Source organism: Telopea speciosissima, chromosome 1, assembly GCF_018873765.1.
Source record: "Telopea speciosissima isolate NSW1024214 ecotype Mountain lineage chromosome 1, Tspe_v1, whole genome shotgun sequence".
Classification (NCBI taxonomy): Eukaryota; Viridiplantae; Streptophyta; class Magnoliopsida; order Proteales; family Proteaceae; genus Telopea; species Telopea speciosissima.
In genome coordinates, this window is record NC_057916.1 from 84,009,677 (window position 1) to 84,025,438 (window position 15,762).

The 15,762-nt window shown below is 41.3% G+C and overlaps 1 protein-coding gene across 3 annotated transcripts in view; it reads left to right on the forward strand.

Moving 5' to 3' along the window:
- The window catches only part of LOC122659444 (spermine synthase-like), a 36,617-nt gene that overhangs the window by 10,860 nt on the left and 9,995 nt on the right, over positions 1–15,762 (forward strand). For all 3 annotated transcript variants that reach the window (XR_006332519.1, XM_043854558.1, XM_043854564.1), the window contains exons 6-10: positions 1,273–1,377; positions 1,489–1,561; positions 1,713–1,784; positions 2,399–2,594; positions 3,169–3,298. Coding sequence is in view for 2 of the 3 variants with exons in the window: in XM_043854558.1 (XP_043710493.1) it covers positions 1,273–1,377; positions 1,489–1,561; positions 1,713–1,784; positions 2,399–2,594; positions 3,169–3,298 (576 nt within the window). In the remaining variant the exon portion in view is untranslated. The remainder of the gene's footprint in view (positions 1–1,272; positions 1,378–1,488; positions 1,562–1,712; positions 1,785–2,398; positions 2,595–3,168; positions 3,299–15,762) is intronic.

Here is a 15,762-nt window from a genome sequence, read left to right on the forward strand (position 1 = left end):
AGTCGCGTGGTGAAAAAAAAAAAAAAAATACTCTGCAAACTTAAAACCCTGCTGGTTTTCAAGTCAACTACAGTGCCCACCCAGCCCACTCACGAATCACGATTTCAGTTTATTTCTTGTATTATTTTCTTTAATTTCCCAAAATACCACTTACTTCCTCTCGTCTCCTTTTCTGCTTTATTTTTGGATTGTTCCAAGTTTGTCCCTCATCCTCCCTTACGTCTTAGTTACTTCTTTCCAGATTTAGCCCCTTTCCCCCCCGCCTCATTCTAATATCCTATTTTCTCAATTTCCAGAATTAACCCCCCCTCTTCCACGTAGTCGTTAATTACTTCTTATTCTATTTTTTTTTCCAGAATTGCCTCCTCCCTTCTATTCTTATTCTATATTGTCTTTATTTTTATTTTCTTCCAAGTTTACCCCTTCCCACCAATACGTTACACTAGTCTTCTTTTCTTCTCTTTAGTTTGTAGTCCAATAAATTGCAATTCTACCATTGTTATCATAAATCCACTACATCATGGAGGTTGATCGATACGATTTACTCCTTTCGAGTAGTAATGGGTTCCGTAAACTGCAGACAAAACTTTCTAATTTGAAGACAGGTTTTCGGAATCTTGCCAATAGTAAGAACCGCTTCTATGATACGGTGTCAAGCATGATACAGTCTTCAGAAGGTGAAGCAGATATGGAAGAAAATGTGAACAACGAAAGTGACAATCAAACTGAAGTACACAGTCCGAACAAGGTTGCAATTGAATAATTGAACGACGGTCCGATTTCAGTTGTGAAACCCCACGATCAGATTCCCATCAGCCTAGTTCAAATGTTAGACCCGATCTAACCTTTGAGTTTTTTTGCATTATTAGAAGATTCTTGAAAAGCACTTGAGCAATGCTAGGAGAATGACAGGGTCCATTATCAAGACTACCAGCATGTGATTATGTGTCGTCAATTTCTAGATATTTTCCATCCTAATGACAGGGTTCATTATCAAGACTCCCAGCATGTGATTATGTGTCGTCAGTTTCTAGATATTTTCCAAGCAATTTATCATGCACCAGAATGTATGATATGGTCCCATCAATGACTTAATTTCTTCTATTTGTCAAAAGAGAGGAAAATAAGTTGTACCTTATATATTAATTTTAAGCTGATCTTGAGCTGAGTTGGTTACTCTTTATCAAGTACTAAATGATGAATTATGTCTTATTGAATACAAAAAAGGGTTTATTTTTATTTGCTAAGTGTTACTGGAACTGCTTAATGCAGGTCCTGGTTGTAGGTGGTGGCGATGGTGGGGTTCTCAGGGAAATTTCTCGCCATAGCTCTGTAGAGCACATTGATATTTGTGAGATAGATAAGATGGTGATAGATGTAAGTATGTTCTGAAACATTTTAGAAAGATGGTCACTTTGTTCATGTTCATGAACAATTTTTTATTATAAAATATTTTCTTGTGGCCTAACTCTTACTCTTCTCTTCTAGGTGTCTAAGAAGTTCTTTCCAGATTTATCTGTTGGATTTGAGGATCCTCGTGTCCAACTTCATATTGGTGATGGTATGCTGGACGGTTGTCTATTTGGTTGTTCGTGTCGTTATTTAACCAACATATATTTGTGCCTTCAATTTCCGTTTATTTTGTGGAATTTTAACCTACAATGAAGTTGTGACCACTGAATTTATTGTGTACATATGGATGATTTTGACAGCTGCAGAATTTTTAAGGAATACACCTGAAGGGATGTATGATGCAATTATTGTGGATTCATCCGATCCTGTGGGTATGTTGTAAACTATATACCGAGTTACCGACTGTTTTAAATATATATAATTTTTTGGATGTACATAAAAATGCATTTGTTTCAACATACACTAATAGACATCTTAATCTTCTTCTTGTTTGAAGATGATGTTTTCTATTAATGAAATTCAATATGTTTATGTTGGGATTTGTGAGAGGGGTCTAACACAGTATTATGATCTTGGAAACAACACGCTTTAAAAAATGATAATAGAGACAGCAGCAACAATGGAATGTGAACAACAATCTTTGGTAGCTAGAAACATATGAAATTGAATTTCTATTATTCTCACAGTGGTGATGGGATCATGTGGAGCTATCAGAAATGATTCTGTGGAAACTCTTCCAGTGGCAATCATTTTGTGATTATGTTTCCTTTTGCTCAAGTCCTTGGCTGCTTTCATACTGAGTAGTTCAGAAAAAGGCTATTTGTTACTGGAAAATTGACTCCTAAAACATTATGTTATTTAGTGTAACTGTGTGAGATTCCTAAGACATGTTTCAATATTTAAATAAACTGAGACTGGAAGAAGCATCTCCTCACTGAAATCCTCTTTTTTTTGGGCGGGGGTGTGTGTTGGGTTGTTGATTCAGGTCCTGCTCAAGAATTAGTTGAAAGGCCTTTTTTTGAGACGGCAGCAAGGGCATTAAGGCCTGGTGGTGTTCTTTGTAGCATGGCAGAAAGTATGTGGCTCCACACACACCTTATTCAAGATATGATCTCTATTTGCCGTGAAACATTCAAGGGTTCTGTTCGTTATGCTTGGGCTAGTGTTCCTACTTATCCAAGGTAATGATTTGTACTATGGACTCTCCTAATACATAATTTATTTTAAAAAATGAATTCTTATGTTCAACAAATATTAGCAGAGGTCTAACATAAATGGTGTGTAGTCATGAAGTCCTGAAAGGCATTTATGGCCCTTGGGTCTAGTGCTGTGTCCTGGCTGAAACTTTTAAGGAGTAACCTAAATAACCCAGCATTAGCAGGAAGTATAGATTTGAATTTAGGTGTGTTTTTTTTTTTTTAATAAAAAGTTCAATTCATTGTTATACATATGAAAAATGGGGCAATCCATTTTTATCAGGATTTGTGTAGCCAACTGCAGTATTTGGGAGAAGGCTTATTTGAGTTTAGTAGGAAACCATTAATATACTACTCAACCTCCTTTCTGTTCTGTTTGTAAACAAAAAGTAACTCTAGAAAGCTGAGTATTTTGGTCAAAATATGGGTGCAACAGTTAGGATACGTTTTAGTATTGTATTTCATTAGCTGATAAGATTGCATGGTTCTTGTAATCTGATCTGTGTTATATACTATGAAATTATGTCTCATTTCTGAATATTTCTTCTGTTGTTTGCAGTGGTGTGATTGGATTTCTGATATGCTCAACGAATGGACCACCTGTTGATTTTTTGAATCCTATTAATCCCATAGAGAAAGTAGAAGGAGCTATTAAGTTCCGGAGGGAACTCAGGTTCTACAACTCAGAGGTTAGATCTTTATTTCTCTCAATATTTAGTTGCTCCCATTGGAGTTGCATACAATAGGCTGCACACTGTTTAGTTTGCTTCACTTTATTTCTCCGTTCTGCTTCTGCAAGTACATCGATATTGCTAATCAAGCTTGCATTCTTCTCCTGTGAAAACATCAGATTTTACTGTTGGTGATGTTTTTGCAGCAATAGATGTTTATGGAATTCCTTTTAGAAGTACTTAGTGGAAATAGTTAGAAATGTGATGATGCTACTTTGAACTTCTACTTTAATTTTTCTTGAGTAAATTCAATTTTGGTGGTCTGCAATCATTTTAGCCTGCCAGGGGGTGCTAGGAGCCTAGGATTATTTCACCTCCTTGCTCCATCGTTCTTGGTTTTCAGCATATTCTAAAGGTTTTCTTTTTGCTATTGGGTTAGAGTCATTGGTTTAATCAATGTTTTTATTTAGTATTCTGGGCTCAGAATGTTTACTGTGCTGTGTATAATGCCCTTCCTTATTTAGCCTGTCTTTTGTTTGTAGCTAATATTTACTGCAAATATCTAAGTTACATTAGAGATTCTATCTTTAGTGGGGAATTCGATCTCTCAAACTGAAGAATCTAATGGATTACATACAAGAGCAGTGATAATTCTCATGGTCAGAAATCTAATATGGCCCAAGTGTGTTAAACATCTGTGTTCCTGAAGGACCTGCAAATTTCATCTTGCAGAAAGTCATTTTTCGCTTTGCATGGCCCCATTGCAGTCTAGCCTGAGAACACTGCTCACCATGCATGGTTGCATGTTAAATATGCCTTATATTCTTTGATATCGGAGCACCTAAAGCTTTTAAGCGGCCCATCCTGCATTGGCAAGGGGTTTGATATCTGTATATTCCACCACAAGGGAGCTGGAAGTCCTACCTCATCGGATTCTGGTTGAACTTGGTGATGGGGGAAAGAAATTCTTATACCTAACTTGAGTTCCAGAATAAAGCACGTCTAAAATGTGTGGCGTCATTGTCCTGTCTTCAGTTTAGGGTGACATCATACGTAGGAGGGGATTGGTTCTATTGTTGCTCAAATCAAATATCAATTTTGATTGGAGTCTTAGCTGTCTCTCTGGTCAAGGCAAGTCAAATTTGAATTATTAGTTTCAATACAGAGGGATTGTTTCCGTCAGATTGTCGTAAAATTAAGTAACAAAATGAAGTAATTTTAAATTTTAGCTTTTGGTTAGAAAAGAAAGGCCTCTGTGGTTGTGGAAACTTCATGATTTTTTGAAGAATGTGTTCAGCCAATTCTTTGGCTGATGAGTTAGCTAGGGATGGTTAATCAAGGGAGCTCTATGCTAAGGTTCTTTTCCTTTAATCCTGTATCTTTGTGCTGGTCAGTTTGTTCTTTGGCTCCTGTTTTTATAGTTTATTTTATATCTTACTGTGCCAGTACCTAACTTTAAACACAAGCAACCATGCAAGAGAAGAGAAGAAAATTGAAGAAGGGAGAGGTGAGACTGCTAAGAATATCAGCAGGCTCGATACCTTGCAGCTCCCCCTACCGATTGTATTTGTAATAAGTACAAAGGCTGACAACTCAGATAGTAAGTAGGAATCTTAGTGACAAAACAACACAAGATACCCAGCTAAGAAATAAGAAAACAAAGAGAAGTCCTAATCTAACTAGGAAAACTATCAAACGAAGACACATAGCCACAATAGGGACACTTCCCCTATTGTGGCACATAATGGAATTGCTAACACTCCCCTCAAGCGGGAGCATACAAGGGCCTGCATGATAACACTTCTATTCCTCTATTTTTCTGTTTTTTTTTCCTGGGAACGAAAAAAGAAAAAGAAATCTGTTTGTAAACACTAGTTCCTTTTTTTGTTCCTGGGAATGATCTGGGACAAAAAGTAGCTGAGAAAAAGAAAAAAAGAAACTCCAATTTGAAGCTTCTCAGAAATAAAGATTGGGGGGGGGGGGTGTTGCTCTTTAATGAGCACATGGTTAATTTGATGGGAAAAGCAGTAATTTCATGTTCAAAATAAAACACCACCTCCAATGCAACTTCAACAACCACCACCGCCACCACCATCTCCTCCACCACCTCCTCTGCGGCCACTGTCACCACCAAATTTTTGGGTATTCAATGGTATTTTTGAAAATTTATAGAAGTTATAGAAAACTGAAATGATTGTGCATAACAAACGCGTTTTTGTTTCTTTTTTGCCTCAAAAAAATAAATTACTATGCTTTACCAAATCCCTTTTTTTGTCCAAAAATTTGGCCCAGTAACAGAAATACAAGAAGTCATTTATGGAATAGAAACATCGCCCAGAAACATAAATGTTATCATGTTGACCCCAAGTCATCCATGCCCAGTTTGGAACAAACTTGCCGGAAAGTAGGACCAAATAGAGGTTTGGTGAATGCATCACCCAATTGATTTACAAAAGAAACGAACGGAGTTGCAATTAGCTTGTTCATGGCGGCATTCCATACAAAGTGACAGTCAACTTAAATGTGCTAAGTTCTTTCGTGGAACACCGGATTACTAGCAATATAGATAGCCTGCCTGGTTATCACAAAACATCTATTCGGTAACGTTACAGGAAAACCAAACTCTTGAAGCAATGACTTTAATCACATCAACTCAGCTGCAGTATGAGCTATTAGCTCGATACTCAGCCCTAACATTACAAGTGTCTGCTTTTTTACTTCTCTAGGTAACTAAATTGCCACCAACAAATGTGCAATACCATGGTAGATCGCTTATCACCAGCTGATCCAGCCCAATCAGCATCAGAGAATCCAACCAAATCAACACTCTGATGGGGATGATAAGCGAGTCCTTTACCTGGAGCTTCCTTCAAATATTGCAGAATACGACATGCTACCTCCAAGAGAGCCTTCTGAGGAGATTGCATAAATTGACTAATAATACCAACAACAAAGGAGATATAGGTTGTGTCACAGTAAGGTAAATAAGTTTCCCAACAATTCTTTTATACCGGTGTTTATCTTTAATACCCTCACCACTAGAAGCTTCCAATTTCCAATATGGATCCAAGGAGTATTAATTGGATGCAAGCATACCGGTTTCAGTCAGCAAAAAGGAGATCGAAGAGAAAGAGAAGATCAGAGAGAGGGGCGAGAGGCGGAACTCGAGAGCTGGCGGAGCTAGGTCTGCTTTCTCTAAGAAATGAGCTGCCTTATATAGAGGGGGAGGTCGCCACGATTCCAAAAATTTTTAATTCGGAATAGTAATTGCCGACGTGGCTTGACGTAGGGCTGGCTGCTGTACTTGTTCAGCTTGTTCATGGGTCAGATGACGTCATGGTGGCGTAGGGCGGCGGCATCGTTTGTTGACGTCCCGGTACGTAGGGCGGCTGCCTATTCATGGGACCATGCCTGATGTCAGGATGACGTTAGTCCGATCCGAGATTGATGTCATCGGCGCCGCGTGGCGGCAAAGAGAGGATTGGGCTCGTTGAGGAGAGCCTCATTGGCGCTTCCGAGCAGCGAGTTCGGGCGGCGTCGGCTGCAGCCATGGTTTCAATCGCTTCGGCAACATCGGCGAGGAGAGCGGGGATGTCGAGGACGGAGAGAGTGTCTGGAGCTGGTCGATCAGTTGGAATGTATCGGGCAACTTCACCAGGATCTCGTAATCCATCATGAATCTGGGTGATGAAGAGTCGTCTTCCGTGCGAGACAAGATAACGGTATCGTGGACAACCGTTGGGATGAGTGAGTCCGAGAGCTTCTTTGTGTAAGGCGATCAAGGACTGTTTGTACAGGCTTTCCGCATGTATCCGCAAATTAGCAATATGCGAGCTTGGCTTCATACGTAACAAGAGAAGGTTACGCTAAAGAGTAGCGGAGGCGGGGCGGAGATGCCGAGCCGATAGGGTCTGGAAGAAGCGTTCGCGTTCACGCTAGCCGAGGTGCTTGCAAATGGTGAATTCAAGTCCACGAGAGAATCTCCAATGCGACGCATGGGCGATCATAGTTCGGATCATCATGGGCAATTGGTCGAGGACGACGATATTCGCTAGAGAAGACCGGTTGGCCTTCTAGTCCCCATTCAAAAGCGACAATACTCCATGGTTCGGAGCCAGGGTAGAAGATAAGGCGGTACTGATTATGTTGTTCAGTCCGTATTATATTTTTGGGAAATTCCAGCATAAAATCTTGATAGCGCTGGTATTGGTCATGATCCAAATGACGTAGAATCATTGGAAAAATTTCCGGGAAGGATTGCTTTAGCTTTTAAATATAAGCGATTTTGTATGCTTTATAGAAGAGAGCATCTTTTAAATGATCTTCAATACACCGCAATCGAAGAAAGCCGTGTACTTTCTCAGGGAAGTAACATCGTCCCCAATCGGTGTGTCTAATTGAGTCGAGTCTGATAGGCGAAGGTGAAGCCTTGGCATAGAAAGATCAGAGCCTTTGCGAAGGTGGTAAGAAGCGATGCAAAGCGGCTTTTACGGCGGCAACTGCGTCTTCCACAAAGTGTTCAAGTCGATGGTACCACTTGGTAGGTATGCCATCGTGATGAAAGAAATCGATGGTGTTGAGACCGTGACCAAATTGTGAAGGCGGAATATTAGCCGATTGTTTTTGTACAATCTGGGAGTAGCGGTGAGGGTATATTCCACAAATAAAAGGATCTGGTCTCTGTTCTTGACTATTTAGGGAAGAAATAGGGACTAAATGGCGAGAAGGGGAAGGAGAGAATTCATTGTTGTGGCAGGAACTCGAATGTAACCAGGGGGAGTCCATTGGGTAGGTACTGCCGCTGTTACTTGGGGTTCTCTAATGAGAATACCACCACGAGGGGTAGGGAGTAAGCCTAGAGAAGAGGCTTGAGATTTCTTTTTGCTCTTGCGATGTGGTGTCGCGTGAGCTTTACCTTTCCCTTTATCAGGGGGATGCCGTGGATTCATGGCGGCCTGCTAAGATAATCAGCCAAAAAATTGTCAGTACCTTTAACATGTACAATTTCATACTGATATTGATTAATAAGATTGGCCCAATTAATACGGCGAGAATTAGTTTCTTTGATTTTGGTTTTAAGAAAATCACGAACCGCTTGATTATCAGTTCTAATAAGAAACTTCTCAGGTAAAAGATAAATTCTAAACCGTTGAATAGCATTTACAATGGCAAGAATTTCTTTTTCATAGATATTATAATTCTGTTGAGCCGGGGTAAATTTGCCAGAGTTGTATCCGCAAATTTGTTCATCAGAAGGGTTTTTAAGGGGTCGGGCTTTAAGAACACAGCCCCAATGTTCATTGCTAGCATCTGTCTCTAAGATCAAGAGATCACCAGCAAGAGGGAAATAAACAGACGGACAAGATTGGGTAATCTCGGCCTGTATGTCAAGGACTATCTGTGTGTCAGATGGGGTCCAAGAAAAGTCAACATCTTTTTTCAATTTTAATAAAAGACTTTTTTCTTTAGTTGAGAGGTCTTTTATGTAATTGCGTCCATAGTTCAAGATTCCTAAGAACTGTTGGAGATGCTGTTTGTCACGGAGGACAGAAGGAAAATCCTTTATTTTAATCAGGATGTGATCTTGGAGTTGGAGGCCTTGATCACTAAGGATGAGACCAAGAAATTCGATTCGAGTTTTTTCGAGTTCGATTTTCGTGGGAGAAAGGATTATTCCATGTTTGAGGAATAAATCACTGATGATACGAAGGTGTTTCGTATGTTCAAGAGGGGAATCGGAGAAGACGAGAATGTCGTCTATATATGCCACACAAAAGAGAGGGAACCAAAGATGGAGTCAATCCAACGTTGGAAAACCCGAGGGGCGACATAATCCGAAGGGCATAACCGTCCATTGGTAATGGCGATTAAAAGGAGTGGAGAAAGCCGTGAGGTTTGGATTCCTTAGTGAGCTTAATTTGCCGAAGCTGATTTTAAGTCAAACTTACGTAAATCTTAGCTTGTTTGCACGTGGATAAGAACGTCTTTTCGCGGAATGAAATATCCGTCGAAGACAATGTCTTGGTTTAAACGTTTATAGTTTATAACCATACGGGCTTTGCCACGCTTTTATTTCCGCATGATTGCGTACCACAAAGCAGGCAAGAGTGAGGACTTGTTGAAGGTTCAATAAGTCGGAGAGCCAATAATTGGAAATCGCTTATCGAATTCTTGATATCGGCTTTGATGTAGAGGATGGGTTTTACCCGAATAATCGTGTTAGGATTAGTTAGTTGGATAGAACACCAACGAGGGCTTTTTTCCCAATGAAGGAGGGGTTGGTCACCAAATGAGAAGAGAGTTTGTCGAGCCAATGGGAAATGGCGGAGGCGACAGATGTGACCAATCAACAGAGGTAACTTTGTTGGAGAACGGAAGAAGAAATCCGTTGGGAGTAAAATCGAAATCATCACAAACAGATTTGTGAGATAGGAGTAAGGGAAGAGAAACATCACCGGAGGGATGGTGTATTTGAACGAGAATCGAATGCGGGATGAACGGTAGATACTTATGCATAAAGTTCGTACCAAGGATGAAATCACCATGCATAGTGGGAAAACAAGTAATTTTTGGAATTATAAATCGCTTGTTTTGGAAGAAGATTGGGATATTGTGAGCACGATACTCAAGGGTCGTTGTGGGACCCGAAACACCACTAATATACGTGGGTTGTTCCAATTTTTCCCAAAGATGGCGGGAAGTGCGGTTGTTTTACAAATGCATCCGGTAGCACCGGTATCCATAAGGACATCGAGTATATGGTTTGAAACAGAAAAATCAAAATGGCCCTTAACATAGGAGTAGTTTTTGGGGTTTTGATTAGATTGAAAGAAAATATCGGTGTCGGTCGTGACATACCGATGAAAGATATTAATGACAGAGTAGAATCGGTGTCGGAAAAATCTTTACGAAGGGAGCTTTGAATGCTCAGCGGAAGGAGGTATCCGAGCTCGGGTTGAATCGAGCATATTGCGTGGAACATAAGAAAGAAAGCGAATGGCGAGAAGAAGAGCCAATCGAGGCATTAGATGAGCGGGTATGGCGGATCTAAGAGAAGGAGTACTAGCGATTCTAGCTAAGGAAGGAGAACCGGAGAACGTCGGCGGAAATATAGATTATTTCGAAGCTTGATAGTTCAAAGGTAGGAGGAGAAGGAGCGTGATATTTTGAGGGTATCAAGAATATCGGAGAGCAGCCATTCCTGGGGAAGTTGGATATCATGCCAATCGAGTAAAGGAGGTTGGATCTCGTGTTCGAAAGGTTTTGGTTCGAAAAGTTCGACGAACCGTTTATCCGGAAGAGGCAATAGTTTGGTTGAAGTAACGTTAGTTAATTCGTGCAAACATTTCCAGCTAACGAGGTTATGGTATCGGCTTTCATGCCATCCATTGGGTCTTGATTTTAAGAACCCTGAATCACAAAGATGTGGATCCTGGACCGAGAGGAAGAAGTTGGGTCTAAGTTTGAACCAGACGAAGCGTGAATGAGGTTGGACTCAATTCCTCCGATTAAGGCATTAATTGGATCGGATAGGAATCTTTTGTCAAAGACAGCAATGACAACAGGGGTGTCGATGCCTTGACGAAAGAGAGCCGTGAGTTCAATCTGAATGAGACCAATGCGAATGTATCTCAAACGAGGATGTTTGGCTACTAATCGTTGGATTTGAGCCGGATTGAACAGGGAGATCTCAAGAGACGCGTCATCTGTAGATTGAGCAGTGGAATTGCTACTTGCTTGGTCAAAGAAACGTCGAGACCAGAGGTTAAGCTTGGAAAGCTTGTAAACCTCGTCATGCTTAATGGTTTTTAGCTTAGTGAAGAGATTAGGGTCAAAAGAGACGTCTTCACGAATAAAGTGATTGAGAGAAACCGAGTCGTTTTCAGAAGAGGGAATCGGTTGGATTTCAATAGGAGCCGAATCGGTTGTGGATTCGTCTTCCATAAAGATGAAATCAGAGGAGTCGTCATCAGAATCAGAGCAATCCGATTCAGAGAAGACTTCATAGAGAAGTTCTGTGGGGTCAGAGACTTCGGAGAAGAAAAGAATCTCGTAGTTACATTCGTCGAGGTAACGAATCATTTTTCGAGCATTCTTCGATTTGTTAGGGCATTCATTGGCAAAATGGCCCTTTTCATTACAGAGGTAGCAGGTACATTGAGATTTGTCCTTTTTACCAGTGTAAGGGGTACGTTTGGAAACAAAGCGTTTTTTGGTAAAACGTTTGTTCTTGGACGAAGAAAAGTCCTTTGGAAAGTCTTTTTTATGGAATTTCTTCCAATGATACCTTTTTTTCTTGGAACGAAAAGGAAAGGATTTGAAAGACTTGGATTTAGAGAAATGAGATGGCTTGGTACCAAACTCAAATTCGTTTTGAAGAAGATCTTTACAGAGGCCGGGGGAGACCTTCTGTTTCAATTGTTTAGCAGCACGGGCCTTTAAACAGTGATCTAAGATGTGGCGAAACACGAAATTGATTCGGTTGCCAAGGGTATCAACGGATTTGGAATCGTTGATAAAACCTGGGTATGTCGTATGACATAGTTCATCCCAAGGAGGAGGGAGTTTAGGAAAGAATTGTTCCTTCCAATAATCAGATTTGGATGGATCTAATAATTGAAAAAGAGATGTATTTTTTAGAAAAAGCTTCAAATTCATTTAAATTATTTAGCTTAATCTTGGTTAGGTTGAAACTGACATCTTCTGCAAGCTTGTCAGGGTGATGGTAACCACAAAACTCAGATTTTAAGAGCTTCGTGAATTCGACCAAGACCTTCTCTGGGTTAGAGACATAGGTCAGAAGGGTTGTTTTTGCAACTTTCCCATCGTCAGTTTGGTCAAACTTTTTAATAAATTGCAAGACATCACCTTGCAGGGAACCACAAAAGTATTCAAGGAATTGTTCTACTTTCCATGTGGTCTTGTTATTGGTAATCAACAAAGAAAAGGTTTGAGCCCATTGCGCGATTGCCTTATCATAATCTTTAATGGCAATATTGGTAAGATCCAAATAAGTGTCATAGGAGGCTAACCCATATTTATGGAGGTCGTCCTTTCGGGTAAGGATGGGAACCTCGGGGTTGGTGGTAAAGACTTCGTCGAGACCAAAAGAAGTGCGGGCCCCAGTGTGGGGTTGAAAGTCCGCATCGGTGTCAAGATGGTCTGTTGGACCTACCTTGCGTTTAGAAGAAGGTTCACCGACAGTTGGGTGCGTGGGTAGCAGGAGGTGAGTCGGGGATAGACTCGGGGTGACTCAAAGTCGAGTCGCGAAGCCGAGTCGAAGGACGATTCGTTGAGAATTTCGTCGTCTTCGTCATCGGAGAAAAGCACAAAATTATGTGCGACAAAACTAAAAAAGATGTTGACTTTTCTTGGACCCCATCTGACACACAGATAGTCCTTGACATACAGGCCGAGATTACCCAATCTTGTCCGTCTGTTATTTCCCTCTTCTTTGGTGATCTCTTGATCTTAGAGACAGATGCTAGCAATGAACATTGGGGCTGTGTTCTTAAAGCCCGACCCCTCAAAAACCCTTCGATGAACAAATTTGCGGATACAACTCGCAAATTTACCGGCTCAATGAATTATAATATCTATGAAAAAGAAATTCTTGCCATTGTACATGCTATTCAACGGTTTAGAATTTATCTTTTACCCGAGAAGTTTCTTATTAGGCGATAATCAAGCGGTTCGTGATTTTCTTAAAACCAAAATCAAAGAAACTAATTTCGCCGTATTAATTGGGCCAATCTTATTAATCAATATCGAGTATGAAATTGTACATGTTAAAGGTCTCGACAATTTTTGGCTGATTATCTTAGCAGCCGCCATGAATCCACGGCATTCCCCCGATAAAGGGAAAGGTAAAGCTCACGCGACACCACATCGCAAGAGCAAAAAGAAATCTCAAGCCTCTTCTAGGCTTACTCCCTACCCCTCGTGGTGGTATTCTCATTAGAGAACCCCAAGTATGCGATACCTACCCAATGGACTCCCCCTGGTTACATTCGAGTTCTGCCACACAATGGAATTCTCTCCTTCCCCTTCTCACCATTTAGTCCCTATTTCTTCCCGGAAATAGTCAAGAACAGACAGTCAGATCCTTTTATTTGTGGAATATACCCCTGACCGACTACTCCCAGTTGTGCAAAAAACAATCGGCTAATATTCGCCTTCACAATTTGGTCGGATCGGTCTCAACACCACCGATTTCTTTCATCACGATGGCATACCTACCAAGTGGTACCATCGGTTGAACCCTTTGTGGAAGAGCGCGGAGTTGCGGCAGAAAAAGCCGTTTAATGCATTGCTCTTACCACCTTCGCAAAGGCTCTTGGATCTTTCTATGCCAAGCAGCTCGCCTCATGATCTATTGTACTCGACTCAATTAGAGACACCGATTGGGGACGATGTTACTTCCCCGAGAAAGTACACGACTTTCTTGATTGCGGATTGTATTGAAGATCATTTAAAAGATGCTCTCTTCTATAAAGCATACAAAATCTGCTTATATTTAAAAGCTAAAGAAATCCTTCCCGGAAAATTTTCCAATGATTCTACGTCATTTGGATCATGACCAATACCAGCGCTATCAAGATTTTATGCTGGAATTTCCCAAAAATATAATACGGACTGAACAACATAATCAGTACCGCCCTTATCTTCTACCCTGGCTCCGAACCATGGAGTATTGCTGCTGTTGAATGGGGACTAGTAGGCCAACTGGTCTTCTCTAGAATGCTTCTTCCGGCCCTATCGCTCGGCATCTCCGCCCGCCTCCTGCTACTCTTTAGCGTAACCTTCTCTTGTTACGAGATGAAGCCAAGCTCTGCATATTGCTAATTTGCGATACATGCGGAAAGCCTCGTACAAACAGTCCTTGATCGCCTTACACAAAGAAGCTCTCGGACTCACTCATCCCAACGGTTGTCCACGATACCGTTATCTTGTCTCAGACGGAAGACGACTCTTCGTCACCCAGTTCATGATGGATTACGAGATCCCTGATGAAGTTGCTGCCGATACATTCCAACTGATCGACCAGCTCCAGACACTCTCTCCCGTCCTCGACATCCTGGCACTCTCTGCCGATGTTGCAAGCGATTGAAACCATGGCTGCAGCCGACGCCCGAACTTCGTTGCTCAGGAAGCCGCCAATGAAGCTCTCCTCAACGAGCCCAATCCTCTCTTTGCCGGTCACGACGACGATGACATCAATCTCGGATCAGACTAACGTCATCCCTGACATCAGCATGGTCCCATGAATAGTGCAGCCGCCCTACGTCACCTGACGTCAACAAACAGTGCCGCCGCCCTACGTCACCCATGACGTCATCTGGACCCATGAACAGTGCTGAATAGTACCAGCCGCCCTACGTCAGCACACGTCAGCAGTTACTATTCCGGAATTAAAAATTTTTGGAATCCGTAGCCGACCTCCCCCTCTATATAAGGCAGCTCATTTCTTCAGAGAAAGCAGACCTAGCTCCGCCAGCTCTCGAGTTCCGCCTCTCGCCCCTCTCTCTGATCTTCTCTTTCTCTTCGATCTCCTTTTCGATAAGGATCGACCCTCTGTATGTAAATTGGTATCATACTTCCGTTGGGATAGATTATTCTTACTCCTTTGTACTTCAATGCCAAGAAAATATCAAAGAGGACCTAAATCCTTCATCTGGAAATGCTGATGGAGATACGACTTTACTGTAGCAATACCTGAAGCACATAAAAAACAAGAACAACCATTTTCGAGCCATGTCGTTGGACAGACAGAGTGGCCAGAATAGCATTGGGACAAACCACAACGAGTAACAATAAAGCTAAATTTGTCAAACCATGCTCTAGGTGACTATTTCAACTTGCAAATAGCCTTGTGTCTACACGGCCAAAATCCCCCTGAGCAACATACCCAAGAGGTTGCTCCATATAAACCTCCTCCTATAAATCACCATGCAGAAAGGCATTTTTTATGTCCATTTGATACGAAGGTGATGCAGATCCAAGGGCCTACATCCACAAGAAGAAGAACAAGAAGCAGGAGTAGGGCCAAGTGTTTGGAGCCTTAGTTTGTTTTTGCATTAGTAGTTTCCATACTTAGTTTATTTTCTATACTTGTTTAAGTTGTTTTTAGTCCCCACAACCCTCCACGATTTCTATAGAGGGAGTGACTTGCATTAGGAGTCAGCCTAGTGATCAAACTCCTAGGCTGAATAGGAATTAAGCTATTGGCCATATTATAAATAAAGTAGTTCGTGGGAGGCTCCTCCACAATTCAGAATTTAAAAAAACAACTCTTGCTTGCTGCCTTTGCTGCTGCTGCTCTGCTCTATTGAGTGTTGCCTTGTGAGTCATATCAAGGTGAAGGGACTGGTGGATCTCCAGTTGACTCCTTGCGTCTTGTAGACCGGGAGGATCTGCTACTTGTCTTCAAACTGCGCCATTGAAGACCTGCAACTCCGAGTAAGTGTTTAATATTATCAACC